Source organism: Uloborus diversus, chromosome 8, assembly GCF_026930045.1.
Source record: "Uloborus diversus isolate 005 chromosome 8, Udiv.v.3.1, whole genome shotgun sequence".
NCBI lineage: Eukaryota > Metazoa > Arthropoda > Arachnida > Araneae > Uloboridae > Uloborus > Uloborus diversus.
The window spans coordinates 60,333,118-60,348,215 of record NC_072738.1 but is presented as its reverse complement, the minus strand read 5'-3'; the positions used below and the strand labels follow the sequence as shown (position 1 = coordinate 60,348,215).

The window sequence follows — 15,098 nt, the reverse complement described above, 5'->3', positions numbered from 1 at the left end:
TTTCTCTACATTTTGCAATGTTTGCTTACTTCAGTACTTGATTTTACATTTTAAACATTACTCAGGGATTATACTTTGATCAAACTAAAGGCTAAATTACACACCCCAAAAAGTTATTGAGATGCATGAAATGTTTGATTTTTAAAGTGAAAGAAACGTATCAGAACGCATATCACTCCGAGCATTGTTATAAAAAACTCAGAAATAATCAAAAAAAAAAAAAAAAAAAAAAAAAATTTAGGGGCAATAATCTTTCATAATTGTTAAACTAAGATGTGGACACAATTGCCAAAGATTCAAACGTTTATTGAGCAATCAAAAAGATGGCTAATTGATCTCACTGCAATAAAAGCCTGACGTCTCTCTTTCTCTTTATGTCGGTGTCCACTTTGAGATTGATGGTTAATAGTCACGAGACCCTTTTAATTTCGTTGAGTACTCCTTTTTAATTTGTTGAATAACTAATACAAAAATCATTATGTAACCTCGATTTTTATGTTAAAATTAATCAGAAATTTAGTCCTAAATTTTTGCATAACAAATTTAAAATTTTTCCAAAACCTGCATGGGTTTTGAAAAATTAACATATTTCAAATATTGACATAAGAAATTGCACTTCCGCCTTAGCTACATCGAACGCTGATTTTCAGAGAATAGCAGAAAGGTCTTTTACCTCTTAGCTCCTTATCAAGTTTCGCATTCAGTCGTCGCTGTTCTTCTAAATGAAAACCCACATTTAAAACAAAAGCACTTTCTTTGTTTATATAAAAAAAGTTATTTTCCTCTGTTATTTTTTGCAAAAATACAGTTCTCACAAGCAAAACTGTTCGCGCTACATGCATGCAATTAATTGCTGCGAAAAACATACAAATTTTTTGTCAAACCATCAACTGCATAATCCGGGGGGATGAACACCGCCGACTCTACTGTTAGTTTTATTTCCCGCTGTCAAATTATTTATATTATTATTGATACATATGGATTAAATTCCTCTATTATTGCTTTATACTGCTTATCATAACGGTTGCAATTTATACGTCTATGAGTGTTGCATATAAGTGACAAACTCTTAAAGACACTCGCCACGTCATAAAAAGGAAAAAAAAAAAAAAAAAACCCTCGCTTATAGAATATCATGCATAGAATATCATGCGATGCCACACCCTTGCTTATTAGTGTTTTATTTTTGTATGCCATTTAGAATGAATAAAAAAACTGAAAAAGTAAACTGTGTTTAATGCAAAGTTTGCCAAGTGTTTACTTTAGAAACACAAAGTAGACACTTGGCTACAGTTTTTGATTTCGAGAACTTAAATTTGTCAGAAACGACTTCAAGTTTTTCTTTATTTAATATTTTGATTACGTTGTAAAAAATTTCGTGAAACCTTACTCCATAAAATCGGTGGCAGCTTAGCTGCCGCCGCTGTTCTGGAGTAACTTAACTGATGTAACTGGTGTAAAGTTACACATCGCTTGTGAAAGGTTACACCATGGTAATGTAACTATGGTGTAACGTCTCACGCATTTCTGCGTAAGGTTACACCAGCATTTTCTGTATGCTTAAAGAGAAATTGCTTGAAAGGTTACGCATTCGTAAAAACTAAGCTTTCATCTGACTTTCTTGAACAATCTATCAAGTTCATGCTTTTTAACAACTAATATGTACCAATTATTTATTTAAATATACGAACAAGACATTTTTATTCACTAAGAGAGGAAATGACCAGAGTGGGGTTCGAACACGCGACGCGAGTCTCACAGAAAAGGCCATACCGCTCGACTACCAAGGACGAATTACTAATCGCTAATAAGAGTTTAGGTGCTCTGCACCGATTCTGATCTTTACGCATGCGTTTTGAATTCTACTGAAACTATAGTGCAAGGTTCCTCCAAAAATTTGAGTTTTTAAAATAAAGATGCTACACGACTCTAAATTCGTGTAACGTTACACCCATTAATACTGGTAACCTTACACATTTTTTTTTTACACTGTAGTGTGTTCATAAAATATATCTTCTAGTAAAATAACCTTTTTGCGGCTATGTGACAATCATTAATAAGCATAGGCGTACTGTATTGCTTTTCCACAGCTGAAAATTCTCTCGTTTTAAGATCACTAAACTTGATGAAAAGAACTCAGTTCCTGATGTGGCTTTTAATTTATTTCTAAAATCGCCTAAATTAATTAAGAATTTCTTTCTTTTTGAAAAATAGTTATAACAGTTAAGGGCAGAAGAAGCATTGTAAAACTATTTAACCATTGTCAAGTACGAAACATGCGATTAGGAAACGTTTTTAAACTTCACTACTTGTATGACAAAAAGTTAAAGCTGTGTAAATCTTAAAATCAAAACACATACTTAAAATGAACGAAAATAATAAATAAGTTCAACATTAAGTAAAATAGCTTGAAAGAAAAAAATTTTAAAAATTCAATTTTTTTAAAAGCATTCAAACTTTAAATGTGAGGAATGGACACATTTTTTAAAAGCTCTTCTTTGATAAAATAATAAAAAACTCGAAAAAAAAAGCTTTATTTTGTAATAATTTGAAATTGAGCTACGAAGGCTCGAAAATCTCGAATGTATATATATATATTTTAAATTTTCGTTTGACTCTTAAAATTAATTCTTTTAAAGCAGTGATTCTCAACCTTTTTCACGTCGCGACCCCTTTTTCGGCAACTAAATAACCCGCAACCCCCTATGAGTCCTCCTCCATATACTATATATATATATATATATATATATATATATATATATATATATATATATATATATATATATATATATATATATATATATATATATATATATATATATATATATATATATATATATATATATATATATATATATATATATATATATGTGTGTGTGTGTGTGTGTGTGTGTATGTATACATATATGTGTGCGTGTGTGTATTTGTGTGTGCGCGTATGAGTAGACATTGTGTATATTTCGCATAATAACTCAAGAAGTTTGATGTGAAACTCATTGTATAAAAGAATTAGTTGATATAGTGCAAGTAGTACAAGCAATTATGTTGTGAATGATTTTTTTAATAAAATGAACATAAAATCCATTCTGTCTTAGGGAAAATTTTGTAGTCAATGACCAATCACAGCCATTGCTGAAGCAGGTAATGCTATCCTGAAAATAAGCAAAAAATGGCCCACCATTTGAGACCACTCTCCTTTTATCCTTGATGTCACTTTCCTTTAAAAAAAGTGTTTATTTTTTAAATACGGTGGTTTCTTCGGAACTTACTTAAATTCAAGTGGTAGCTTCATCATATAACGAAAGGTTATGAAAGTTATTGTTTCCTCCGTAAGAGTTAACTTTAACAGCAGAAAGAAAAAATTACATGTTCCCTTGGCTTTACACTACCACCTCCCTCAGTCTGTAGCTTCAGACGAAGGAAAAGAAAAAATAAATAATAGTGCTGAGATGTCCACAAGAAAAACACATGTTTTTCAATAGAGTAATTTTATTATCATAGTCGCACTAAAACCTTACAATTCGGAGACCCTTTTTCTTCTTTTCTGCCTCCAGTAATAGATCAAAAGCATGATTTCCTTATAGGGGAAACGCGTTAATTTTTTTGTATCAAAAGTGTGAAATTGCCGCTCTCCAAAAAGTATCGCCCGGGGCGGACCGCCCCCTCCGCCCCTCCCTAGCTACGCCACTGCCCCTATCTAATTATGAACACTATTTAGTATTTTATGTTATAGTACAGTTGTACTTTCCATTTCTGATAGGTTTTTTATTTAAAAAATCACAATAGCAATGTATTTCCTAACCTAAAAATCACAACCTACTTTGGCCCAGCATAAAAACCTGAAACGATCCATCAGATACATTTGCAAAAGAAAAAAAATGCTAAAAGTAGAACTCTAAACAAGAAAAACACAAGAAAAAACCTGGAATTCTTAGCAAAGGACGAAGAGATCTATTACAGACTCAATTCATTAGGGTTCAGTTACATGGCTTTTATTAAGGAACATGAAGAAGAACTGAAAATTGTTGGAGGTTTGGAAGAAGCTGACCTTGTTGAATTTACTTCTTACAAATTTTGTTAAATTTAATAGAAAGTTTACAGAATTCTATTGTTGTAGAATGGATTGAGTTCAGGTTTCAGGGTATAGCTGATGATTTAAGAGAAGAAGAAGCTAATGTTGAGTGCATGGAACGCATCAGCAAGATTTGGAAGTTGTCGACAATTTAGGATCCTTTGTTTTACGAATGGTGTTCTGTTAATAAAATATACCCAACTTATAAAACTAATGAAATGATGACTGTTCTCCGTCAGAAATTTCTAAGACAATTACTGAGTATGTACACACATTTAAAAAAAAATCTCAAAATTAATATTTGTGACTCAAACTTCTTGTAAAATGTATTTTTGCTTCAAAAGATAGTTTTTCGTATGAACACACGTCTTTCTTTGACTCTACAATGCAATGATTTTAAGTAGGGAAAACCACTTTGAGCCAAAGTAACCCAAACGCAATGGTAACATTGGTACAAGTAACAAGAAGTTTCGTCCAGAACTAGACGAGCCTACTTTCCCATATAACAATATCGACTTTCTAGTGTCAGATCAATATTCTCAATATTAGCTAAAATCGCAAATTATTTCAAACATAATTTTTTAATATTTTAATTTGATTTCAAGAAATAAAATACGCCTCGCTCACCTAAAGAATTAGATGCGTAAAAAATAAATACACGAAAAAATAAAGTTGCAGCACCGTTTAAACAAAGCAGCTGAAACATTTTTTCCCCATTAAAAAAAATCTTTGACCGCTTTCAAAAAGAAGAAAAAAAAAGAATTAAAATTAATAAGCTCATGAAATAAATACATCATATCAAAAAAAAAAAAAAAAAAAAAAAAAAAAAAAAGAAAAGAAAAGAAAGTTCGTTTTCCCTCTGTTGCTCAAACAATATTTTTAAATGAATTACTTAATGTACTTTCAAAAATTAATAAAAACAATAAATGTCACACAACTTAAAGAAATTATTTTCACTGTCGAAAAGAAAAATCGTCTGTGCATACCTTTATGTAGATACAAAGTACTCCGAATTTCTACACCAAAAACTGAATACATAAATTAAAACTTTAGAGTGAAAATTAAATCAAGTCATATTAAAAATAATTATTTCACTGCAAACACCATGGCTGCGGAGTCAGAATCAATCTGATTTTTGACAAAAGACTCAGATTCGAGTACTGAAAGTTTTTAATTCAAAGACTCGGAGTTGGAATCGGTCATTTTCCCTTAAGTTCGCAACTCTGCCAATGTTTTCGGAGTCAGAGTCGGACTTATTTTTGATGCAGGATTCGGAGACGGAGTCTAATTTCCAAGAGTCGGAGTCAGTCATTTTTCCTCCGTGTAAAATTTTTTTGCCAAAGCTACGAAGTTAGAATCGAAGTCAGGGAGTCGGAATCCGGCTAATTTCCGGGCACAGGAGTCGGAGTCGGAGTAAGTCCCAAATTCTCGGAGTTGGAGTCAGCAGTAGGTCGTCAAGAGCTATTTCCAACAAAATTGGTTTGAAGCAAATCCGCCCTTAAGTTCGGAATCTATGTTGACTTTCAGTTTCTCCGTAGGCACTAATGTTAAGAGATTTGAACTGTTCAAAATTGAACGAAAAACTGTTCAAATCGGAAAATGAAGTATGGCATTGAGGTGTCCTCGCCAAGATCTTTTGAACAAAAAAAAAAAAAAAATTGTTCGAATCGGACTATTCACTCAAAAGAGAGACATACAGACAGACATTCTCCCCATCTCAATAACCGACTTTCCAATTTTTAATTTTTCGATATTTATTTAATTATTATTTTTTTTGTTTTTGATTTTCCGTGATATTTTTAATATGCGTTAAGCCTTCTTTCATGCTTTTTTTCTTTTTTCCCTGACTTTTACAGGGAAAGTAGGCTAATAAGCAATCAAAATGGTAATAATACTTTGAAACAAAATGATCACTCGTCAAAAATTAAATGAAGATAACGTTATGTCTGTAAATAAAGTTTCCACAGCTTGAAAATATGAATAGTTATAAAATTAATGAGAAAAGTTACAAAATGCGTTCCAAAGTAGCCCGTGCTTACGGTACTTCTTTCTTTTTTAATTTAAAAAGTTTTACATATTATTCAACAATAAAGATTTCAGCTATCGGTAGAATACCTGGAGAAAAAAAGAGAGTAATTTTTAATCTTTTTTTGCATTGCTTATTCTCATGTTAGGTACGTGTTATCATTCAAGTAGTAGATATGTTTCTGAGTGACTCTCAGCCGCATTTTACTTAAAAGATCTTGAATACTACTTGATACAATCGTTGGATTCTTGAAATAGACTTAAATGCAGAAACTTCAGGCTCATATTGCTCAGTTGAATGACTCTATGAGATGCAGTAATATCCAGAAAAATAATTTTTCTTCTTCCTCTCTCCATCTTCCCCTTAATGTCCTTCAATCATTGTGGTAAAATGTTAATGCATTTGAGGTTCACCGATTTGATTCGTAGGAATACCCGAGTACTGATTGTAAACATGTTCAATATATAGTGAGGTAGAAATTGAACGGGGATTCAAAATAACGTTCGTAATACTGGGTTGTTCATATTAGAGAGTTCAGAATACAGAGAGGTGAGCCTATGTTAAGTCTATGGAGTTCCACCGGGACCATCAAAATATGTTCGGAATAGCGGGGTGTTCACATTAGGATGTGTTCAGATAGAGAGAGTTCAGATAGATAAGCTCATTTCTTTTGCATTGAAAAAGGCGTTCGTTGTAACGCCGAAACACATCTGCAGTAATCTGAAATTTGTGCTTTTTGACGTTGTTATTTCTTATTTTACTTTATGTGCAAAAAAGTATTTATTCAACCTTTTTTATGTGAGGTGACTTCTAATTTTTCTTTTTTTCTTTATCGCACTGTGTATTAAAAATGCATTTTGTAAATTCTATGCATCGAAAAGCGCCAACTTTCAATTACATCTGGAATCATTCGCAATTAAATTTGAAGTAAATATTGTGAGAACAACGAGTTACTGTCACAATTATGGAAGAAATATTATTTAACTTTTCTGTTTTGAATGAAAATAGTCCTCAAACGTAGCACAGTGTTTCGAAAATAAATTCTCTCTCACCTTTGCGCACAAAAACCATAACATGCTTTGTTAAACAATAAGCAAACGACGGAAGGTAACGCGTGTAATAAACATCACCGACGCGTCACGTTGTACGATTCTGACTTTGACCTAAAATGCCTCCCGCTTCCTCTTCCAAAAACCATTGTACTTTTACGGTTTGCATCTAATATTTAGGAATGAAGTTTTTTTTCTTGTCAGCACACAATGAACATAACGACTTTTTCGATTTTGATTTATTTTTAAACTTCTAAAGCAGTTTTATTTTGAGACTGGTATGAAAAAAAGAAAAGAAATGGCATTGACCGTAAATTTGGATTATGCTACAAAAAATTTAAATATTCGTTGTTCCATTGGCGTTTGTAAAGAATGTTATCAATAATCGGAGAGACGCTGGGTCCAAATAGAAGTTGTTACAACTTCCTCCATCGCCTGTCTCGTATGAAAACGATATCAAGGAAAGGCGTTCGGAAAAGAGAGTTTGAGGTGAATTAGAATTATATGTAGCTTCATTTTGAAAGTTCTTATAAACACTTAGCTGGTTTTTGAAAGATAAGATTGTTATCCTTTTACTGTATCGAAGTTCAATTTAATAGCAATTGGAAGTTTTGTGATTGTATTTTTAAGGAAGGACAGAAGTATATTTGTCAAAAATGAATAAAAGAATGAATGAAAAGAATGAACGTGATTTAAAATGGGCTGAACACTTACGAAAAACAAACGTGTAAACAGAACACAAGATAAGCAGGGAAAAAATGTAAGGTGCTAGAGATATTATAGTCAGTTATAGTAACTAAACATAAAGGGGGGGGGGGGCTGTGGCACAGCCTGTGCCATAGACCCACATTTCACGGGCACTCGTGGTATGCAAGGGAAAGTTTTATTTGTAACCTACTGAATATATCAGTCAGTAAGGATTATTCAATGTTGCTGATTCACAAAAACTAGTTACCTAGAGAAAAACAGAAGGTCACGACAGCGCTATTTTCAACTGTAGCAAGGTCAAAGCAGTTTTTTTTTTTTCTTTTGAAAAAAAAAAAAAAAATACTGTTTCTTATAATCAACTCTTTCCAACAACTACAACTAGTATTAATGATAATAATAGTTATGAAGTTAATTTATTGCAGGACAAAAGCTATAGAGCTTCATATACACGGAAAGTTAAAGATATTGTTGCTATTCGGCTTTTTAGTAAGTAAAACTAGGGACGATTGCACGCATCTGCTGTAGATAGATGTCTAGAATTTTTTTTATGGCAAACCATTCGGGTCAGATATTTGCAACACAATAAAATGCAAAAGTTCGTATTTGTACCGGATGCGGCGATTTTCCCGAGTAACTCCCAAGTGTTTCTCATTGATTTTGCAAAACAGAGCATAAAATGATAATGGGTGAGTGTAAAAGAAATTTAAATTCTCAGGAACTGAAGGAAACATCTCGCTTCAGTAGTGAAATTATCATACGTCTTTCTTTTGTGAGAGGCTCTTTTAAAATCAAACAACCGTACGTAGGAAGAGTTCTGTGTGACTCATGAGTTTTGACAGTTTAGTTAGGTGTCGTGCAAAACGTACTGCGATTTTATTTTTAAAAAATGCAACAGACTATGCCCATAAGTTTGGTTCAATGAATAGATGAATAAAATGTTATTCAAAAGAGTAAATTTGCTTTAAAAAAATCTTACACCGAAAAAGGATACATGACTATTTAAAAACAGGAAGTCGTTTCCGTACTCGCTTTAATTTTTAACGAGTTTCTCCAAATTATCCCGAGCTATGATACAACGAAATACGATAGCTTTGAATCGCGCCGGTCAATTTTCCGCCATTTCAATTTTTCAATGCGTTTGAGTAAAATATAAATAAATAAAAAAACTAGAAGACCCAGTGGCTCACTCTTCTGAAAAAAATATTTTACAAAAAATTAATTAAGCTTTACTAATAATAAAGCTGAAAGTCTACCTGGATCTCTGTCTGTCTGGATGTCCGGATCTCTATGACGCGCAAAGCGCCTAGACCGTTCGACCGATTTTCATGAAATTTGGCACAAAGTTAGTTTGTAGCATGGGAGTGTGCACCTAGAAGCGGTTTTTCGAAAATTCGATTTTGTTCTTTTTCTACTCCCATTTTAAGAAAGTTTTACCGAGCAAATTATCACAACATGGAATAGTAAATTACGGAATTATCATAACGTGGAACCATAACATGGACGAGCCAATTAACATAGCAAATTGGCGAGAAATTCATCATCCGTTATTTGTAAATATACAGGCGGACCAAATAACCTTTTAATTTTCTACTACGAGCAAAGCCGTGTGGGTACCACTAGTTAGGTAAATAAAAAGTCGGTCATACCCTACATAGCTCATTGTATTCAATTATTCTAAAGTTATTGTTTGGAGGCTATTTTCGAAGTTGTTGATCTTAAGCTTTCTGCATTGTAGTATTCTGTGCAATGGTTAAATGACAGAATTCCTCCTATGTTTTTATGAAGTACAAAGGGAGAGCTTTCAAAGGTTTAGCAATTTTATTTTGATTCATTAAAGTTGCACTACTTTCATTATATATATATATATATATATATATATATATATATATATATATATATATATATATATATATATATATATATATATATATATATATATATATATATATATTATTTATATTGAATCCAATTCGTGACGTAGTTCAAAAGTTGTAGGATAGCTTTGTACCCGGCTAATATTTCGTTTTGAATGGATTTAATAATTAATATAACTTAGTTTTGGATAACTATACAATAGTTTGGGAGAGCTTATTTCGTTTTACATCAACAAAAACAATAAACTGTTAAAATATGATTCGGGAAATTTTAAATACAGAAAATGTGTCAGAAAGTTACCCTGAATGTATGGGGAATAGTATGCATACTTCACTGATGTCTCTTCTCTGCAAAAAGAAGACTACTATTTGTGCACATAAACTGAAAACTAAGTTTCCTCTTTCAACATTTCTGCATCTCAAAGTCAGACTAAGGTGAGTCTCACTATCACTACTTTGCAGGAGAACGTAAACACATTTGTATGGTGCATGGAAAGGTTAGGGCTCGTGCTCTTTTAACACTGGTTAAGAATTACTTTAATAGACTTGCGTTGTTATGGTGCAATGTGTAATAAGATTCTACATACAACGCAGTAATAATCTGAACATCAACATTTTTAGACTTACGTTAGTCTGGTTTTGAGGTGCAGATTTAAGCCGTGATACCCAAAGAATTTTTTAGGGGGAGGGGGGGGGGGGAGTTTAAAGGGTTAAATCTTCATATTTATTTAGGTTAGGAACATAATATAAATTAAACAAAGGAATGCACCTAATAATGGTTATGCTTTCAAAATAAGCGAATTATTTATTTTGTACTCGAATGGAATCGATGACCATTCTATAGGCAGGTAACAAACACATGCTTATTTGTTGGAAGCCTTTGTTTCCTCCGAGATCTGCAACAAAAGAAGATTCCAAGGTCTGGTCATGAGAAGTAAATAGTCGTAAATTTGGGACCAATCGCACAATGTTGCTTTACTTAAGTCCTTTCTAGTGATTTGATGAAGGTCGCAAAACTTTCAGTGAATGAATTCTTGAAATTGATTTTTTTTTTTTAAGCGAATTGGAAATGGGAGGTCATAGAGAAGAATAGACTCTATTGAAGGAGCCTTATGCTACTAGTTTTGAGGGGAATTTTCTTGTCCTGTGAGATGTTGCAGAGTAATCAATATTGGCGTTGTAGGCCAAAATGTTTATTCATTTATCTATTTATTCTTTACAGAAATGCAAGAGGATGGAAAATTTAATAGGGATTCTCCAAACAAGGAGTTAATTCTATAAAATCTTAATGCCAAAAAGAGGAAAAGGGGCAATGAGTAGGACATGGGGTTGAATGGGCAACTACTAGTTTTCATAGATGTACTTTGAAAAATAAAATCAATGTAGATTATCCAGACAAGAAATCAATTTTATGAAATCTAAATGTGTGAAATTGCTACACATGAGAGATTTGTACAAACGATACTAAATAAATAAAGAAATAAACAAAAAAGAAGCCAAACAGAGGAAAAGAGGGGAATGAATGGGACCTGGGGTTGAATCGGCTGCTATTATTTTTTGTAGATATATTTTGAAAAAAAGAAAAAAAAAGCGAGTCGATTGCAGTAGGGATTCAAATAATCTGAAAAAAACTATTGTTCTTCTCTAAACCCTTTTCTTCTGAGAGCAGTTAGCAAAAATCTGCTTGAAAAGCAAGTTATCATTTTCTTTCTAAATGAAATGCTTACATCTTCGTGAAAGTTGTGATATTTTCACGAAAATCTAGAAAATTTTTGTGCATCTCATGTAAACCATTTTCTGAAATTTACAACTTATTTCCATATATTTGCAATGAAGGTTGATATATAAGAAAGCTATTTTGGTTTCTTTAATTTGTTGCTGGTCCCATAAATACATATGCTTGGGGATTTAATATTCATTGAAAAATTTCTACTGCAATATACCTTTAATACGACAAAGTAACAGAACAATTGTTTTCTTATTTCACGGGAAATTCCTTAAATTGTAAATTTTTGCAAGTGATGCAGATTTTTCGTGCGCTACTGTTTTAGTGGTGAATATGAACAGTAAAGCAACTTCACAAAGGTTTTAAAAACGGCCAAAACCGTTTGATGAACCCGATAAGAGTGTTCATATCAAACGAAAACAGGTTGTTTAGAAAGTCATTGGCGACTTCAAAAATTGGCCCAAGACAACAATCGCAGAAAACAGGTCTCATAAGCAGAAATGTAGGTCGCTTGATTCTCCTCACTTATGGGGGTCGGGACCTTTCCAAGCTTCTTTTTCTCCTTTCGCTCCGAGACAGCGACTGGCAGCAAAAAGTATTGACCTCTAAGTTGAGGTGATTTATTAAAAGAAAGCAGTGAATCCGAAGCAGAGTGATATGTGTGCGAAGCCTTAAGCCTCAGGGCGATTTTATTACTTCACAACAGTCTAAAAACACGACACTTCAAAGCTGTGAGTCAGTCAAACAAAAGAGTACTTTTCGTGGTTTGAAGAGACAATTGACGGACAGAGCGTAATATCCACACCCGCTAGCTTCTTCAACAAAAAATTGTTCTAAATATATGACATGTATGTTTAGTGGTATTTCTAGAGCAATTTTGTTTCTTATCCTTTCGTTTTCAATGTACTTAACTTGAAGCGAATGATTACAATTACTTTTCAAGAGTATTCAAACGGACTCTTTTAGATGGGTAAGGGAGTACAAGTTATGTGAAGAAAAAAATGTATTTTAAATAAAACTAGCAGACATTGTCCGTGTATTCTTTTTTGTTTATTCAAAGCAAATCACAACAGTTGTGAATTTATGAGTAAGTTTGATCATGGCTATTTAGGAAACTACAGGTTAGAATTTCGTTTGAATAAAGTCAAAAAAAAAAAAAAAAAAAAAAAAAATTGAATTTTGGCATCTGGAATTTATATTATACTTTTCGCAATCACGAGTGTGTGTGTATGTAGGCGTGTGTGTTTGTGTCTGTGTGCAGGCATGAATGTGTGAGAATGTGTGTGTGTAGGTGTGTGTATGTGTAGGTGTCCGTATGCGTGTGTTCAGGTGTGTGTGTGTGTGTGTGTGAATGTGTGTGTAGGATATAGACGCATCGGAAGGGGCCGGTCGACGGTGGTGCTGCAGAGGGAGGCGGGGGGGGGGGGGGGTTGGGAATCAAATCATAGGAACATCAAAACAATCAAATGAGAACAATAAGCAATGTGATTGATCAAAAAGTGGTTGTGAGACAGTTTAAATATGTTTTAAAGTCAGATTAATATAATTCAAATGGACGTTTGAAGATAAAAATAAACACAAGGCTTTTTGAAAGAAAAGCGTATTTTAAATAGAACTAGCAATCATTACCAGTAAATTATTTTTTTTTTATCCTACTTTCCCATGAAAGTCAAAGAAAAAAAAAAGCATGAGAGAGGGCTTAACGCATCTCAAAAATATCGCTAAAAACAAACTAGTATGTTGTGGCCATCACGAAACTTTCTTCTATATTTTTCTTTTTTTTTCTGATCCCTCCCCATGCTTGACGAGGAAGCAATATTCCCAACAAAAACAAAATGACACATGCAAAAACTTGACGACTATCCCAATGTCTGAATTATTGCAAAAGCAAAGCAAAGAGCGAAAATTGAAAGTTATTTTAAAAGCCTTGCTTGAATGAATTACAAATATTTTATTTGTTAACAAACATAAGATGGCAACAGTTCAAAATTTTAAATCATTGAGATAATATTTCCTATCATTTCCATACAATTAAAATCACGAGAATACGCAGACGACAATCTATTACGATTTATCTTTCTTATTGTTGCATTAATAAAAATATTTTTATTCGCAAAAAAAAAAAAAAAAAAAAAAAAAAAAAAAAATCAACACCTCTTGGAGCGATCGGCGTCAAAATAGAACCAAAGCCTGTTTACATATGGATTCACATATATTCCAAATTTCAACCAGAACGTAGTATTACTTCTTGAGATAGGGCACTCAAAATGGAAAAAAAGAACGGGTGATTGCGCTACCCCCCCTTTTAGCTGTTGACACAAAAATAAAATCAGTTCTTATACCCACTAAGGGCTACTTGCCGATAAATTTTTCTTTCATTCCGTTCATTATTTCTTGAGATACAGCAGTCACAATTGACGACAAAAAACGTTCTACAGCTCAACCCCCGTTTGAGTTATTGACACCAAAATTGAATCAGCACCTGTTCCTGTTAATACCAACATATGGACCAAATTTTGTTTGATTCCGCCAGTTACTTCCTGAGGAATAGCAAGCACGCGTAACTCGAAAAACGTCCCATTGCCCCACCCCCCTTGGAGGAATTCGCGCCAAAAACTAATGGGCACAAGTTCACATAGGGGCACATATGTGTACTAAATTTCGTTCGATTTCATGCGGTAGTTTTTGTTGTAGAGCGGCCACAAAAAACTGGTCACACACAGACGTGACACACATACATACACACACACACACACACACACACACACACATACATACATACACACACACACACAGACAGACAGACATTTTCCAAAAATGGTCGAAATGGACTCAGCACACCTCAAAACGTTCGAATCCGTCAAAATTCGAAATTCGAAAATTTGCACGAATCCAATACTTTCTTCTATATATTAGATATAGAAGAAAGTAAAAAGTCAAAAATAAGTAAAATAAATAAATATCAAAAAATTGGATTTTGAGATGGGGAAAATAAGCACCTGTGTCGGTTTGTCCCACCCCTTTTTCAGGGAACAGTCCAATTCGAACAAACGCTTTTTTTGTTCAAAAATTAAAACCACAGACGCTTTATTTTTACCCCCCAAAAAAAGAGCAACAATCGATGCTTTTTTTCCTTTTTTTTAAAAATAAAATGTATTTATTTTGATGTGCTTTTTACTTTCTTCTATATCTAATATATAGAAGAAAGTATTGGATTCGTGCAAATTTTCGAATTTCGAATTTTGACGGATTCGAACGTTTTGAGGTGTGCTGAGTCCATTTCGACTATTTTTACTTTCTTCTATATCTAATATATAGAAGAAAGTATTGGATTCGTGCAAATTTTCGAATTTCGAATTTTGACGGATCCGAACGTTTTGAGGTGTGCTGAGTCCATTTCCACTATTTTTGGAAAATGTCTGTCTGTCTGTGTGTGTGTATGTGTGTGTGACCAATTTTTTGTGGCTGCTCTACAGCAAAAACTACCGCATGAAATCGAACGAAATTTGGTACACATATGTGCCCCTATGTGAACTTGTGCCCATTGGTTTTTGGCGTGAATTCATCCAAGGGGGGTGGAGCAATAGGACGTTTTTTAAGTTACGCGTGATTGCTATTCCTCAGGAAGTAACTGGCGGAATCA

General features: G+C 33.2%; 1 protein-coding gene across 1 annotated transcript in view; it reads left to right on the top strand.

The window, feature by feature from the left end:
- Nucleotides 1-3,985: 3,985 nt before the first annotated feature.
- Nucleotides 3,986-15,098, top strand: part of LOC129228381 (glutaminase kidney isoform, mitochondrial-like) — a 73,874-nt gene continuing 62,761 nt past the window's right edge. Inside the window, exon 1 of the mRNA XM_054863057.1 lies at nt 3,986-4,031. Within this exon, the coding sequence (XP_054719032.1) occupies nt 3,986-4,031 (46 nt within the window). The remainder of the gene's footprint in view (nt 4,032-15,098) is intronic.